Source organism: Barbus barbus (assembly GCF_936440315.1).
Source record: "Barbus barbus genome assembly, chromosome: 13".
Taxonomy (NCBI): Eukaryota; Metazoa; Chordata; class Actinopteri; order Cypriniformes; family Cyprinidae; genus Barbus; species Barbus barbus.
This window is the reverse complement of record NC_136741.1, coordinates 6,491,402-6,509,225: the sequence shown is the minus strand read 5'-3', so window position 1 is coordinate 6,509,225 and position 17,824 is coordinate 6,491,402. Positions and strand designations below refer to the sequence as shown.

Genomic DNA, 17,824 nt, shown 5'->3' with positions numbered 1-17,824 from the left:
CCCTTGTGGGGACCGCAGGTCAGTCCCCACAATGTCAAAAATTTCAGGTTTTACTATCCTTGTGGGGACATTTGGTCCCCAAAATGTAACATAAACAAGTACACACACACACAAGATGCATCTAATGGCACTGCATGAATATTAACACCCTCTTTATTGGTAATAATTAGAATATGAAATCTTCTCCCGAGTTTCCAGTGTGATGCTGATCATCGTGTAAATAAATTGACAGTGGTTATTTCATGTTTTAAATTGCCACAGATTGACTCAATTCATAAAAATGAACAACTTCCACTTTAATGATCAATCTCCTCTCGCAGCCACTGTGCACTGAATGTGTGATTTCCTTCCTTCAGCTCCCAGAGTGACCGGAGATTAGCTGGTGCAGCTACCAGAGCAGGATGTCAATATGGCTGCTCAGCTGCTCGTTCCACCCGGACCTGACAGCTTCCGGCCCTTCTTGCCTGAGTCTCTCGCTGCAATCGAGTGCCGCATCGCAGAGGAGGCGGCCCAACGGCCCAAAGGCGAGAGACGGCCTGATGATGATGACGAAAACGGGCCTAAACCCAACAGCGATTTGGAGGCGGGAAAATCCCTGCCCTTTATCTACGGAGACCTTCCGTCCGAATTTGTGTCCGTCCCGCTGGAGGACCTGGACACCTACTACAGCAACCAAAAAGTATGTGTGAGAAGATTTTAAAAGGGAAGCTTGTTATTTGCATTTAGACGGCCAGCTTGACTTCAGTCTGGTGTTATAATGTGTATCTTTCTCTGTAGTTAACACCTTGTGAAACAGATTTGAAAAGAGATAGGCGCAGATTGTGTGCACTGTAACCACAATACTTTTTTCTCTGCTTCAGACCTTTATAGTATTGAATCGTGGGAAGACTATATTCCGCTTTAATGCTACGCCGGCTTTGTATATTTTGAGCCCCTTCAATCCATTGAGGAGAATCTCCATCAAGGTCCTGGTGCATTCATATCCTTTTTCAGCTGAATGGATGTATGTAAGCATCTAAACAAGGTATACATTAATCTCCAGACTTTTCACTTGCAGCATACATTCTTGTCTTATTTTGATAGAACACTTAGACAGGAACCAACATCTGACAATCTGACCAACATACATACTGTATAACATTCAAAAGTTTGGACTCCATGTTGATGAAAGATGTCTCTTAAGGCTGCATTTATGTGATCAAAAATACAGTGAAATAGTAGTATTGTAAAATATCATTATGATTTAAAATAACTGTTTCTTTTTTTAACTATTTTAGTTATGGAATTTATTCCTGGGATGGCAAAGCTGAATTTTTTAGAAGCCGTTACTCCAGTAACATGACATAATCTTTCAGAAATCATTCTAATATGCTGGTGCTCAAGAAATATTTCTTCTTATTATTGATGCTAAATACAGTTGTGCTTCTTAATGTTTTTTTAGATATTGATACGTTTTTTTCTGGATTCTTTATTGAATAGAAAGTTCAAAAGAACAGCATTTGTATGAACTTTACTATTACTTTGACCAATTCCACTTCTGTAAGTTTAACTGTTTGCTACCAAGCACCTCAAAAATAACTTTTAATATCTTTCAAATATTTGAAGCTACAAACCTGGCAAATCCATAAATTATTTCTTCCTCATAAGCATTGAAAATATCAAGAGTGTGCGTGTGAGTGTGCGCTTGACATTAGGTGTAGTTGGGTGAGTATACATGCAATATTTGTGTGTGTCTGTGTCTTCCTTGTGTATATTCCTTGACTGCTGCTCACAATGTTCAGTTTTGTGATCATGTGCACAATCTTGACCAACTGCGCCTTCATGACCCTCAGTAGTCCCCCGGACTGGGCCAAGAATGTGGAGTAAGTCACATCATTACAGTTTAATCTTTTGACAAAATTGTCAGTCTTTCTCTTCTGGGACAATGAACTAAACATATTGATGATCTTGTAAACACTTGTATGGATATAATTTTGTCCAAAAAAGTAACCTGTAGATTGTGTCCTCTCCCCCTTATTTATACATACTGTATTGATATAACAGCTGTTACTGACTAACAACACCGAGTAGCAAATCAGGGTTTTTTGGGACTTTTAAAATTAGAAAATGACAAGTTATAAAATAAGTTATCCTAAAATGAAAATTCTTCCACTTTTTATTCTGTGGAACAAAAATGCATAGTTTTATTTTTAAAAGTGACCAATCATCTTATGGTGCTTTTTGTTTTGTTTTGTGCAGCTTAACATATGTCTTGTCTCCTCTTATTTGTTGTTTCATAGAAATAAACTTTTGAGAATAAGTACATCTTTTTTAACTTCAGCCCATCAGCATTCCTTGCCCCGACTTTTTTTTCCCCAATAGGTAGTTTGTCAGCTTAGCAAAATAATAGCGTCATTACATGGGGCCTTTAACACTCGATTGTTTCAATTTCATACAACATTATCGTTCTTAGTGAAGTTTTGTTTGTGTGCATTCAGGTACACGTTCACAGGGATCTACACCTTTGAGTCCCTGATAAAGATCCTGGCACGGGGCTTCTGCGTGGGCAAGTTCACTTTCCTGCGAGACCCCTGGAACTGGCTGGACTTCAGTGTCATTCTGATGGCGTGAGTATCTCTGAAGGCAGATGCTTCTCATGCTTATTACTTTGTATTAAAAACATAAGACAAATGAGACCATACACTGTTTTTCCTGAACTGTTAATGAGAGTTTGCTCAGATAGTTTTGGACACATTGATGAAGGAAAGCTGGTGAATCCATGTCGGTTGCGGTTGTGTGCGTTTGAGCGAGTGTGTGCGTGCGCTTGTTGTAACTCTCTATTTGATTCTACAGGTATGTAACTGAGTTTGTAAACCTAGGCAATGTGTCAGCTCTCCGCACTTTCAGAGTGCTCAGAGCTTTGAAAACTATCTCAGTCATCCCAGGTAAGGGATGTGTGTGCACGCGCGTGTGTGTGTGTGTGTATAGACGTGCGCATGCGTGTGCACGTAAACACAGGTGTCAGTCAGGTGTGTGTCTCTGTGTGACGTTTCCCTCTGCTACCCTGTCCTGTCCTAACATGCGTGCGTGTGTGTGTGTGTGTATTTGTGCGTGCGTATGTGTGTGTGTGACCCCTCCCCCCTCCCCCTCCCTACAGATATGTAACAGAATTTGTGGATCTGGGCAATGTCTCAGCACTGAGAACCTTCAGGGTTTTACGAGCACTCAAAACTATATCAGTGATTCCAGGTGAGGGCTAGCTCACAGGCTGCCTCTCTCTCCATCTGAGCTCTCGCTCACTCCTTACCCTCCTCCGCTGGCCTCTCTCTCTCTCATTCTGTCGCTCCCAGAGGTCAGAGAAAGCAGGAATCCGCTCGGGTGTAAAAAGCGGGATTCCAGGCTTTTAAAAATACATTCTGTAGTTTCCCTTCTGCCGGGCTCTGCTCTGTTATTTCCCAAAGACCATCACACCTTGGGAAAGGTCTCCCATCATGCCTTGGGAAATAGACAACTGGGCATTTTTGAGTTGTGTTGTTTTTTTTTGCATGAGACATTGCTGAAGCCTATAGCCTGAGACAGAGAACTTGAGACCCTCTGCTCTTCTCTTCTCCTCTGTCTGCTGTCTGAGTTCTATGTGCATGCGCACCGTCGGCCGTGCCCGTTGTATGCCTGCTGTGTGTGTGTGGCAACACTCACACTCACTGTCTTACACTGCATGCTTTAATGTTGTTTATATGCAATTTCACAAACATTTATTCAACTAACATGCGTACTAATATTTAAAACAATGTTTTAATCACCAAAAGCTTCTGATTGCTTTCTTTTGACTAATTTATTATATCTAAAGCCGAATGTTTTCTAAATTTGTAGTGTTATTCTAGATTTTTATTTTATTTTTTAAACGATTGAAGTAACTATATTGTTAAATTGATAATGTTGTCAGATTTTATGGAATAGTTCAACCAAAAATGAACATTCTGACATTTTTTTCCTTATTCATCCTCATTATTCCAAACTAAACCTGTATGCTGTTTTTCTAAGATAGCTTTGTGCAAAGAACAGATCAGAAATTGAGTCTTAATTTAAATATACACTACACAAGATTTTCAAGATGACACCAAATCTAAATGAATTTTCTTTTTCGGTTGTCAGGTTTGAAATATAGCACACCAGTTGTATAGGACACTTTTATGGTGCTTTCAGGGTGTGTTTTTTTTTTTTTGGAGCTTGACAGCTGTGCTTGCTATGAACTTTCACTGTGTAGAATAGAGCTGTGTTAAGTTCCTTTTTTGTATTTAACAGAAACAAATAACAACATACAGGTTTGGAATGACATGAGGGTGAATAAATAATGAGTTTCTGGGTGAACCATTCCTGCAATTTAAAAAAAAAATCATCAGGAAGACAGAAAGAGGAACACTTTAATAATAAGGTGCAATTTGTTAACATCAGTTAGTGAATTACATATTACGGACTAACAACGAACAATATTTTACAGTATTTAGGATTTATAAATACACTATTGTTCATTGTTATTCATGTTTGTGACAAATAATGTTAATTTACACAAAATAACTAACTTTATCATTAAACTTTTGGATTTATATTAACCTAAATGTTGTAAAAGTTAATATAGCTATCATTCCACGTAATGTTAACGTATTAGACCTTATTCTAAAGTGTTACCATAAGAGCCTGTCCATATCTATGTAGCTGTAATCACATTGCGGTTGAATTGTTTTGGGAGTATTTTTGACCACCGTTGCATGTTCCTCAGGGCTGAAGACTATCGTTGGCGCTCTAATCCAATCGGTGAAGAAGCTGTCAGACGTGATGATCCTGACTGTGTTCTGTCTGAGTGTGTTTGCTCTGATCGGACTGCAGCTCTTCATGGGAAACCTGCGGCAGAAGTGTGTAAAGATTCTGGAGGTCAATGTCACTGAAAACCTGACCGCCACTCTGAATTATAGCACCGGTTTAGAGCTGAACAGCACCTTTAACTGGACAGAGTATATTAATGATGAGAGTAAGTGAAGAATGCGTGTGCTTCTCTCTTTCTCTCTCTCTCTGTGTGTGTTATTGAGATGCTCGTTGACAGTACGTGTCCTTGAGGATGTGAGGAATGCTCCACTGGCCCAAGAAAAATGAGTCATCTAGTGCTCAAAGCACTCTTATGTTTGTGTGTGTGGATTTGTGTTGCCTCACAGTGAGTGTGGTTTAAAGGCTAGCCTTTTTAGACAGTTTAGACAAATTCACTTACTTCAAGCTACAGGATTCAGGGCTAGAAATATTTACTGTACATCTTTGTGTGTATATTTTCAGCTTCTTATCTTTATATTGTTTATTGACATTTATCTTGTGCCTTTCCCCTTTTTAGGCAATTATTATTTCCTCCCAGGCCGCAGAGATCCTTTGTTATGTGGAAATTCAAGCGATGCAGGGTGAATATGTTCTTTTAGATTTCACATGCTAGTGAACAGAATATAAAGAATAAAGATAGATTAGATGTTGCAACATAAAGAAAAATTTTTTTTTTCAGTTGAAGAATTGCGGCTTTACTTGATCTAACATCTTCATTTTTAATTGGTTAAGTGTATATAATGCTTTGGTTCTCAGGATTTTTTATTCTAAGCTGATTTTCACTTCTGGTACTTGTAGCATTTTAACTAATATGTATGCGACTATAACTTAATTTTTAGACTTATTGTGACCCCCCTGAAAGTTTGGTGAGGCCCTATAGTGGGCCCTGGCATCCTGGTTGATAACCACTGATATGATGTGCCTTGTTGGGCTAAATTGCTTAATTTGTTTCACTGAATATACTGAAAATATTTTTTCATATTCCTTGGAATAACAGGCAGTGTCCAGAGGGCTTCACGTGTATAAAAGCAGGTCGTAATCCTGACTACGGCTACACAAGCTTTGACACATTCAGCTGGGCCTTCCTCTCACTCTTCCGACTAATGACACAAGACTTCTGGGAAAACCTCTACCAGCAGGTACAGCCCTGACATCAGCTTACCATCCATCTGGTCTCAATATCCTCCTGTAGACATGAAAAGACACCCTATATTCTTCTACAATGTCTGGGCCATGGCTATTTATTTCTTATAAACATTATACCACACCATTGTTTCTTAAAGCTCCAGCGCAATAGCAAAACAAATTTAATTGTGTCTGAGTTGTGAGCTAATTGAATGCAATGAGATAAAAGGCAGTTTGACACAAAATAATGACAAAATGAATCCACATGGGCTGAAATAAAAGCATGGTGAGTATGGTCAAAAAGTTTAATGTCATAAACAAACAAATAGGAATTGACTCTTCACTGGAGTTTGATTGACAGGCGATCTGACCAATCATAATGCCGAATCTGCTAATTTCTCCGACAAACAAATCAGACAGGAGATTAGATTTACATCAGTGGACTTGACCTTGAAAAATGGTATGTATTGACATCTCTCTGCAGTTGAAACAAGATACCTTCTGATGTTCATTCATGTTTATTTTGTGCTACAACTAGGCTAGTTAAGAGGAAAAGATAATTGCTTCACATGACACTTGAACTGAGGTACTGCAGGGATGAAAATTTTTTTTAAATTGAGACTTTTTTCATACCAAAATAACCTGCTCTTTTTTGTCTGTCGATGCATTGTCAGTGTCCTCTTTGCTCCGCAAGAGCATGATGTGTGGCGTGAGAGCGCTATGGCCTGTCGGATGTAGCAAGAGTACCTAAGGGGGCGAGTCTTTGTGAAGGGTCACTTGTGCTGTTTGTTTAAATAAATTCTTCAAAAAAACTTGCACATTTATGAGTTACCACAATTATTACTATTTATGATTATTTTAATGACAATTTCTCAGAATGAAGTAAGTTTGGTAAACTTAATTCAGTTTCTTTACTGACTGGACCAACCAAAGCTTCATCTGATATCACATACTGTCAGAGTAGGAACAAAGTTTGATGAAGAACGTCTCGGTTACGTATGTAACCCTCATTCCCTGAAGGAGGGAACGGAGATGTCACGTCGGGTGACTGGCGAATTGGGATCTCGCTTAGAGAGACCCATCCACTTCGAGTGTAACTAAACAAGCCAATGCATATTGGCATGTGATTATTGATCACAGCATGAGTATAAGTAGGCAGCAGGTGCAGCGCATATTCAGGTGGTACAGCAGCCATGGCCGCTTAGGTGCATATGGAAGATTAGAGGTGATTGTAGCCTCTTGGATAATGGCAGAACGTCTGCCGGGGAAACACGGGCTCGGAGGCTATACCGTGGACTTACACATATGGAATCCAATTAGGGCTCTACATATGGAACCCAGCCCTCTACCGGTTCTCACGGATTCATCGAGTGAGGGCCTGGCGCCGGACGCTCCGCCACGTCTGGCTGCCGAGGGGATGGAGGAGCTCGACAGGGTCTACAGTACGGACTCTCTGGAGCAGTTTTAGCAAGCCGACTTGAAACCGGAGTCTCTCAGTGCTTCTACCCATTTGAGGTGAGAACAAAGGAGGAGACCGGTTCCACACGAAAGCTATAGAATCTAGCGAATGTGTTAGGGGAATGTGCTAGCCCACAGCTCTACAAATATCTGCCAGCGAGGCGCCACGAGCCAACGCCCAGGAGGATGCAACACTTCTAGTAGAGTGGGCTCTCAACCTGACAGGGACAGGGCACACCCTGTGCCTGATAAGCCAGGGTGATGGCATCCACTATCCAGTGGCCCATCCTCTGCTTGGAGACAGCATTCCCCTTCTGCCAGCCTTTGTGACAGACAAAGAGCTGGTCTGAGGTCCTGAAGCTTCGTGTCCTGTCAACGTAGCATCTCAATGCTCGGACGGGACAAAGCAAAGCTAGGGCTGGGTCTGCCTCCTCCGGGGGCAGCACTTGCAGGCTCACCATCTGGTCCCTGAAGGGAGTAGTGGCAACCTTGGGTACATAGCCAGGCCGGGGCCTCAGGATTAGCTGGGAGTCAGCCGGCCCAAACTCTAGGCACGAATCGCAGACCGAAAATGCGTGCAGGTCCACTACCCTCTTGATGGAGGCCAATGCCAGCAGGAGCAGAGTCTAAATTGAAAGAAACTTCAGCTGGACTGTCTGCAAAGGCTCAAATGGGCCCTGCTATAGTGCTCTGAGCACTAGAGACAGGTCCCAAGAGGGTATAGAGGGGGGCCGTGGAGGATTTAACCTTCTCGCCCCCTTAAGGAACCTGATGACCAAGTCATGCTTCCCCACCGACTTCCGTTCCACGGGGTCGTGGTTGGCAGCAATTGGAGTCACATAGACTTTAAGGGTGGAGGGAGACAGCCTTTGCTCCAACCCCTGCTGCAAGAAGGACAGCACGACTCTGATCAGGCACTTCCGGGGCTCTTCTCAACGAGAAGAACACCATTCGACAAACAGGTTCCACTTCAAGGCATAAGCATGCCTCGTAGACGGCGCTCTTGCCGAAGTGATGGTGTCAACTACCTCTTGGGGTAGGTCACCTAGAACCTCCGCGTCCCGTCCAGGGACCAGACATGAAGTCTGGACGCGGGTACCATAAGGTGCCCCGTCTCTGAGTCAGTAGATCCTTCCTCAGAGGAATCTGCCAAGGAGGGTTATAAAAAAAACTGGCAATGAGCGGTCTCTAGAATCGCATACAGGTCTACCTGAGCAGGTCCGAAACGTCTCCAAATCAGCTGGACCGTCTGGTGATGGAGTCTCCACTCTCCACAGAGCGCAGCTCGTGACAGCTTGTCGGCTGCCCGGTTGAACAAGGCCGGAATGTGAATGGCACGAAGCGACCTCAGATGCTTCTGAAGGTGGCGGGTGAGTTTCGACATGCGATGGGAGTGTAGACCACCTCGTCGGTTGATGTACGCAACGGTCACAGTGTTGTCCGTGCGGACCAGTACGTGCTTGCCTCATAAACGCCTATTGAGGCAGATCAAGGCCAGGCATACTGCCAGCAACTATAGGCAATTGATGTGCCAGTGCAGTTGGGGGCCCGTCCAAACCCCCAACACTTAAAGCCTGTCGAACGTGGCTAGGGCTCGAAAGGAACGAAAACAAAAAACGGAAACAAACTAAATTTTGACTGGAACAGAATCGAAAATTTTAAATGGCCATTAACCGGTTAATAATGTTATTTTATCGTTACATTTAATATTTGAAATTTGCTGTCAACCAATCAGGAATTCAAGTAGTACGTCAGTAGCGGTACGAAGCTCTTTGAGAACTTCTGGGTCGTGCCCACCCTCGTGCAGGTCCTTCAGTGCCTTGGCCTGATGAACATGGGCCGACGAGTACCTACAAGCCCGGGAGGGGAGCGACGGATTCCCATGCCAGGTGGCAGCGGTATTTGGACACAATTGCATCGCAACCAACCGCTGCACCGGCAGGATCTCCGTATACCCCCGTGCTGCCTTTAGAATTCGCTCTTTTAGTGTGCTGAAGCACACAGGGGAGATGGCCGCCTGCAACACAAACAGATTATGTAGGGTGTGTGATCAGTGCAATCAACTGTGTGTGTCGTCAGTGCAATGGATGATGGGAATTGTTGTCTGAGGTGGCATGCAACAGTTAGTGTAGTGCAAGAGTCCCTGTGGTGAGTGAGTGACCTCTGGTGGTGAGCGAATGGAAGTTCATGGCCAGGATTCATGACACACATACTGTTTTCGCCTACTATATAGGAGGGAACCAAGCGTATTCTGACACAGGGCAATTTTTTTAAATGATAGGGGATATTTTAAAAATAAAGAAAACATTATGAAGTTTGACCCATTCTCCTGTATGCATTAGAAAACATCAGCATCTCTCCATTAACTAATCAATATCCTTACACTTGTTTTTTCATTCTCTTTTTTCCAAAAAAACATTTTTGTAAAAAAAAAAATCATTTATGTGTGTTCTGTCTCTCACAGACCCTGCGTGCAGCTGGAAAGCCCTATATGATCTTCTTCGTTCTTGTGATCTTCCTGGGCTCCTTCTATCTGGTGAATCTCATCCTGGCTGTGGTGGCCATGGCATATGATGAGCAGAACCAGGCCACCATAGAAGAGGCTCAACAGAAAGAGGAAGAGTTTCAAGCCATGCTAGAACAGCTAAAGAGACAGCAGGAAGAGGCACAGGTAGCAAACACACACACACACACACACTCATACTAGCATGTCAGAATACACAAACAGAGCTGGGTAGTAACTGATTACATGTAATCTTGAGTATGTAATCAGATTCCAAAAATTAAGTACTTGTAATTATATTAAATTACATTTAAACCACTTGTAATCAGACTACAGTTACTTTTTTATTGATTATTACATGATTATATATTATTCACACAATAGCAATTATTTATTCATATTTGTGACCCGTGCTGGAAAAAGTCGGAGTGCGCACAGGCTTATTTTGAGCTACAAGCAAAAAAGTGAAAAATGTCGATTTTAGTCAAATTTGAGGTTTTCACAAAAATTAGTTAATTATGTCCTCGTCTAGCAATCCCAGTACTCCAGATAGTAATTAAGCATCTAAAATTATCTTTATTTGTATGTTTTATGAGAGGAATACTTGTTCCCTTTCTCGCTTCTCGCACTGACTCTCATCCGAAGCGCATGCATAAAGCCATTTCTGCCAGCGTGAGATCCTAATAAATATACACATATACACAGAATTACAAGTATTCAAGCAAATATAATCTGTTATGTCTTAAGTAAACATTTGGGGAAAAACATCTAATGTGTAACATAACAGTAGGTTTTAATATATAGGCCGTCTGTCTCATTAATGTTAATCTAGCAATAAAAGAAAAGAGGGAACCACTTGCTGCTCTTGATTGAACTGCTTTTGTGGTTTTAATAATCGGTTTATTTCTAATGAACACACTAAACGGATTTTTACATTTGATTATTTGTTTTTCTTACTTGATTGCTTTTGTTTGGATGTAAGATGTGTGTTTTTTGGCATCTGTTCTTATTCATAATAACAAAGATAAAATAAAAATAGCTACTAATATAGTAATTTGTATTAAGAAAAGAACTGGAGGAAAAGATGCGAAGTTGCTAGGTGATTTTGATTTGGAACCTTCAGAAAACTTTCTCGATTTTTCGTCCCATTCGAACAAATCATACAGCACTTTGAAGGTCTTTTAATGGAGATTGTGGTTTGTAACTTATTTTTGAGGATTTGGTCACTGTGACTCATTTTGCCAGAACTGGTCACAATTGATTGATTCTCCTTAATTCCTGATTTCATCTTTTAAATGTTCCTTTCTAAAATAGCCTACCACTTATTTACATTCAGAAAGTCTTCAGAAAGACATTCACACAGAGATCAGTCATTAGTCAGATAGCTACACAGCATTTGACTACAAGATTATCCTATTTAAATCAATGTAATAAAGGGCAAAAGTAACCTAAAAGTAATCAAAAAGTAGCCTAAAACGTGTAATGGATTACGTTACTAACTACAATTTTTGTAATGTAATTTGGAACCAGTAACAAACTACAATTTGTAAGTAATCTACTCAGCTCTGTACACAAACTAGGGGTGAGAACCAGAAGGGCGTAAGTGACATTTTAGGTGAAATGGAGATATATATATCAAATGAAAGCTGTTAATGAGCTCTTTCTACTGGCAAACGTACTGTCATCCATGAGTGTACAAATTTTTATTATAAACAATTTAAATCAGTACACAAAGTCAGATCAAACTATGGTAAAATTTTTGTTTTGGCTCTCCTGTAAAGTTGGTGAAATGTCACTTACGCTTTTCTGGTTCTCACCCCTCGTAATGTTCACTTGCACAGACAAGTTCACTTTCACTTTGATTTACAGTTATTATATGTTCTCGTTATTTTAGTTTTGATCATTATGTTGTTCTCGTTTCCTGATCTTTGAGCTCTTCCTCTGCCTTCACCATGTCTGAAGTTTCTCAGCTCCACACTTGCTGTGGATAACACTGCCCTGTCGCCATGGAAACCGACAGATAATGAGAGCGAGTGAGGGAGTGTCCTTTCTCCTAGTAAACATGAAAAAGAGAGAAACAAGAGGAAGACAGTAAGCGAGAGAATCAGAGAAAAAGACGAAAAGAGCAAGATGTAGATTAACTCCAAGATTGCAACTATGCATTTTGAATGGTGGCAGATAGATAGATAGATAGATAGATAGATAGATAGATAGATAGATAGATAGATAGATAGATAGATAGATAGATAGATAGATAGATAGATAGATAGATAGATAGATAGATAGATAGATAGATAGATAGATAGAGCTGTTTACTAGTAATTGGGCTTATTACGTGTGATTCCAAAAGTTAGACAAGAAGACATTATAAGAAAAAAGAAAGTTATTAGTGAGAATAGAATAAAGTGGCAAATGTCAACAATGCGATCAAAACCTGTAATTTAGTCTGTTTTTCCATCTCTTGTCTCTGCTTTCGGTATGCAAACTTTAACTAAGTCTACCCCTGGTTGCCCCTGACAACGGAGCTTGTGCTGTGATTGGTTGGCAGGTTGCGGCGGCAGCAACAACAGAGAGTGGGGAGTACAGCGGGAGGGGGGGCTTGTCAGAGGAAAGCTCCTCTGGGGGGTCCAGACTCAGCTCCAAGAGTGCTAAAGAGCGAAGGAACAGGAGGAAGAAAAGAAAACAAAGGGAAGAAGAAGAGAAAGCAGATCAGGGAAAGTTCCATAAGTCCGCCTCAGAGGACAGCATCAGACAGCCTGGATTTCGATTCTCTATCGATGCCAACCGACTCTCGTATGAAAAGAAGTGTTCCACTCCCAATCAGGTGACTACTTCCTTTTTGTGGAATAGTTTGATAAGGCTTTCTGTGTTCATCAGATAATTCTTAACTTCTCAACTATATTGTTACTGAGGTCAGGTGGGCGGAGTGCTAATCGACTCAAGAAGTGTGATAAGGAGACAGAAAATATTAGCTCATTAAAATGTTCAGTTATGCACTTATACACAGGAGGATTACAGTGCTAAAGGTGGCACAGATGCATTACACAGCTGTAATCCAAATGTAAATGTGGTTGAGATGTGGTTTCATTTAATTCTAACAAATCTGAATTCACTAGAAATAGATTATTGCCTGTGGGTTACGGCATTAAGAGTTATGGCATGTGGATGCACATTAATCTCCAACAGCATTATTCACAATATAGACCAAATCGCATATGCAGTTTTGAAATATGACAATATGAGCACATGACATAACAAACGTAAACTAGAGAAACAAAATGAATTCGTTTTTACAGATTATTGCACCAGCATGCACAATTCAAAACTAAGGGCAGGCATTTTGATGTCATGACAAACACAAACAAATTTAGTTATTACAAATCTATTTAGTACAAAGATAGTAGTACTTAGAGAAACTTAGAAGACCATGTGACAATTTTGTTCATGTGTTGTTGCATTTTGGAGTTTGGGGTTGAAGGGTTTTTTAAATTGCTAATAGCCTTTATTTTATATCACAGCCATGAACCATAATTTGCTACTTGCAACTTTTGCTAGTCAGAGGCAGGCTTCTTAGAGACCTTTTGACCCTACCATACCAATTTTACAGGAACAGCAATGTTAATATTGTTATTAATATTATATGTACATATATTAGTCAACATTTGAACTCAAAGTTGTTGAGTTCAAATACCAAAACCTAATACCAAACGCATTTTGGTATTAGGTTTTAGGACAACTTTGATAAAAGGTTTTGATCCACTTCAAATGTTGACTAATATATATATATATATGGGTAGTTGACAAATAGGCAGTAAAAATGCTTTTTCTGTAAAAGACCTTTTTTGAAAAAGAAATGCATATGTTTATGTAGTGTGAAGTCTGATCTTTGAGAAAATATAAAGGGTCATTAACTTTGTCAATTCTTTCACTGCTTTTTTTTAATTAAATTTTTTAAATTTTTACTGAACTGTACCATAAATTTGTCATATGGTGTGACATAGCAAAAATAAAAAACTCTTAATAATACATAAATAGCATGAGATAGATATCTTCATTGTTAGACACTTATTTTCATATAGTGCTGTTTATTTAATATGAAATTATAATTAACATATTTTCTTTCCCCATTTGTATATCACCTATTACAATACTCAACTGTTTTTTAAAGATATTTTGAGACAAAAACAAATCTGTGGTTCTTTTATGTGTCACACCATAGGACATTACATCACACTAAAGGACAGAAATGGTAGTTATTAAATTATTTCTATTTAATTTTGAACATGTCAAAGGAGAAAGCAAATTTAAGAATGTGTGTGCATAAAATAGCCCCACATCATCACATAGCCTTCACCATACCTAGAGATTGGCATGGAGTACTTTCCATAAGATCATCTCTCAATGCAAATCAAACCAGCTATTAGGCTAACTGAAATAAAACCATGCCAATCTCTAGGTATGGTGAAGGCTATGTGATGATGTGGGGCTATTTTAATTCCAAAAGCCAAGGGAACTTTATCAGGATGCATAGTATCCTGGATCCATGAAGTAACTGGCCTTTAAAAATAAAAATCTGCCTACCTCTATGGGAATTTAACATAGGGGTGTCCAGACTTATGCACCCTGTATTTTAAGGAAGAACATTTATTTATTTACGATACATTATTCATTCACAAAGAAAATTGGTGTCCTTAAAGGTTGGATTTTTCCAAATTTTTTTAATTAAGGCATTAAGTTCAATTTCCAAAAGATGATTTTTTATTCCTCTTTTTAGTCAACTTTAGCATGGGTGCCTAAACTTATGCATAGCACTGTAAGTCATGAAGTTACCAAAAAAGGCGATTAAAGCTGCCATAAACCTGTGCATGCATGTAATATGTTATATATGAGTTACATTAAGAACATGTCTCTGAAATGGTTTTCAAAACTGTTCTGGAGAATCCTAGCACTGTCTCCCTCATCTAACACACTCGATTCAACTCATCAGCTCATTAGAAGAGACTGAAATGGTCCGACCTGAAATGGGTCAGAAAAGGTAGAGTTGAGAGAAAATACAATGCGTGTCAGATCCGCATCATGTTCGGTAGTGACAGCTCTTAAAGAAATAGAAACCAAAAACAACCTAATAACCAGCTGCTGTGATGTCTGTTCATCAAGAACAAAAGAAAAAGAGGACATCAATAACTTTTATAGTTTTCATAGGATTCATCTGTATTTAGTTTAGAATTTAGTGTTTGATAACTTTATTCCATTTCTGTATATTTCTGCTGAGGGGCACAGGTAGATAAATATGACATTTATTATAATGGGCCTATGTGAAGATTGTTTTAAGTTCACTTAAATTAGAAGTTAATTTTAAAGTCTAATAAATGTTAAAATTGATAGCGCTTAAATATAATGTAAAGTTGAATGGCTATAATCTATGGTTAAATATTAGGGAGAAACATTTTATAGGGAAATCAGTATTAATTGGTATCAGTGATACTGGCCTTCAGTCAAAAAAATAAAGAAGCCATTAAACAAATATTAAAAATATACTGTCTTGATGTTGTTTGTACATTAAGTTGAAGATTGAATGTGAAATTATTGCAATATAAAAGTATATTTAAAACTTTAAAGTTAGGTGGGATTAATCGCAATTAATTTCAGAAAAATGTGCGATTAATTAGTAATTTTTTAAAATCTATTAACAGCACTAATATATATATATATATATATATATACATTCATACATTAGATTTAAATTAGATTCCTATATAGCTATATAAATGTCCCTTGCATAGATTATTCAACTTTTCAGTGCAGTACTAATGTCGTAAAGCAAGTTATTCACCTTCAGAGTTTAGTGATAAATGATTCAATTATTAATCCAGGAATATTAGGACTGGAATAACAAATACAAATTTGTTCTGTGTACTGGTTATCGGACACTTAAACAGTCAATCGGTATCATACTTTACATTTTCTCTTTGTTTTTATCTCTTTTTCAGTCTCTTCTCAGCATTCGTGGATCTCTCTTCTCCCCAAGGAGGAACAGTCGCGCGAGTCTGTTCAGTTTTCACGGTAGAGCACGAGACTTCGGCTCAGAGAATGATTTTGCGGACGATGAGCACAGCACGTTTGAGGATAGCGACAGTCGCCGCGGATCGCTTTTTGTACCTGGTTGTATTGAGAGACGAAGTTCTACAGTCAGTCACTGCAGCCTTGCTCCCAGAATTATGCTCCCAGCCAATGGGAAAATGCACTGCACAGTTGATTGCAATGGAGTGGTCTCCCTGGTGGGCGGGACATCTGTGCCAACATCACCAATCGGACGTTTGTTACCTGAGGTAGAGTAATTGAAATGCATTATGAAATTACACCTTATTATGTTAACAATAATATGCTCAATCCTCAAGATGTGTTTTTCTTTTTCTTTCTAGGGCACGACCACTGAGTCTGAGGCACGTAAAAAACGTTCAGGATCACACCAGCCATCTGATTATCTGGATGAGACAGTAGCCAGAAAAAGAGCTCTCAGTGTGGCCAGCATTCTGACAAATACTATGGAAGGTCTGAAACACACTGACGTCACACATACACACAAATGTGTTAAAATCACATACAATAACACTTTTTGATTTCCCATAATGGCTTCATTCTGCTCTCGGTGACTTCTAAGAGAATAAAGAAAATAAAGTAATATTCTTTAATTTTTAGCCCCATTTGAATTTCATTTATAAATAAATTTGGCTTTCTCTGGCAAAGTTCCTGTTATATACTGATAAAAGTAAATTATTAGTAATTTGTTCAATTGTGTCTTGAGTATTAAATGAGTTACATATATGTAAAAGTGTTTGTTTTAGATGCTGTCAGTATGTTCATATTATATATTCCATTGTAGATCTAATCATTAAAAATCGTACAATTTCCATATGATTAGCTATGAAAATGAAGATCACCCTCACACACTCTCACACTCATCTACTGACCTTTAAACACTGACATTAAGTCACATAGTTGCTGACTCTGCTGACATGCCAGTGCAATTAATTATTTCTGAACGCCTCACATGCACTCTCAACTTAATTTTCAGTCATCACAAACACACAATGTTTTTGCAATTCGACCTTGATTTGAAAGCTATTTGAGCATTTAATGGATCTAAACATCAAATGATTTCTGTTCACAGAACTTGAGGAATCGCGGCAGAAGTGTCCTCCATGTTGGTACAAGTTTGCCAACAGCTACCTGATCTGGGACTGCTGTCCAGCCTGGCTGAGGGTGAAGGAGATTGTGAACATGGTGGTGATGGATCCGTTTGTAGACCTGGCCATAACCATCTGCATTGTTCTCAACACCCTCTTCATGGCTATGGAGCACTACCCTATGACAGAAGGGTTCAACCATGTGCTGTCAGTTGGGAACCTGGTGAGCTTTCAATGCCAGATTCTCATTATTCTAATACAGTATTTTTAGATTGATTTGATTAATTGAAATCAGTATAAAAACAGTACAACCAATACAAAACCGTTAGTTAGTAGTAATTACAATACTAAGTTCAAGCAAACTCTTATGATGCATTAAAATAGTTTGTTTAAACATTGAGAATGCAGGTTTGACACATATTAGTGCACTGTGTAATTTTCGGTTTTGTGTTGAGATATTTAGTTCCGTTGGTAGTTGTAGGATTGTTTAGGTGCTGATTTGTTCATGTTGCGCTCTGTGCAGGTATTCACAGGAATCTTCACAGCAGAGATGTGTCTGAAGGTAATTGCTCTAGACCCATATTACTACTTCCAAGAAGGCTGGAATATCTTTGACGGCATCATCGTGAGCCTGAGTCTCATGGAACTGGGCCTGTCCAATGTTGAGGGACTTTCTGTATTGCGGTCGTTTAGATTGGTGAGCAAATCTCTT

General features: G+C 39.3%; 1 protein-coding gene across 4 annotated transcripts in view; it reads left to right on the top strand.

The window, feature by feature from the left end:
• Positions 1-409: 409 nt before the first annotated feature.
• LOC306878786 (sodium channel protein type 2 subunit alpha-like) overlaps positions 410-17,824 on the top strand; it is a gene marked incomplete at both ends in the record, with an annotated part of 34,105 nt that continues 16,690 nt past the window's right edge. Inside the window, 14 exons of one of the 4 annotated variants that reach the window (XM_079431312.1) lie at positions 410-679; positions 861-1,003; positions 1,782-1,862; positions 2,478-2,606; positions 2,833-2,924; positions 4,757-5,005; positions 5,357-5,420; positions 5,837-5,978; positions 9,887-10,093; positions 12,474-12,749; positions 15,916-16,203; positions 16,348-16,477; positions 17,097-17,335; positions 17,636-17,809. In XM_079431312.1, coding sequence (XP_079287438.1) covers positions 410-679; positions 861-1,003; positions 1,782-1,862; positions 2,478-2,606; positions 2,833-2,924; positions 4,757-5,005; positions 5,357-5,420; positions 5,837-5,978; positions 9,887-10,093; positions 12,474-12,749; positions 15,916-16,203; positions 16,348-16,477; positions 17,097-17,335; positions 17,636-17,809 — 2,484 coding nt within the window. Of the gene's footprint in view, positions 680-860; positions 1,004-1,781; positions 1,863-2,477; positions 2,607-2,832; positions 2,925-4,756; positions 5,006-5,356; positions 5,421-5,836; positions 5,979-9,886; positions 10,094-12,473; positions 12,750-15,915; positions 16,255-16,347; positions 16,478-17,096; positions 17,336-17,635; positions 17,810-17,824 lie in introns of those variants that run through there. The other 3 variants (XM_079431311.1, XM_079431310.1, XM_079431313.1) reach the window with 3 other exon arrangements.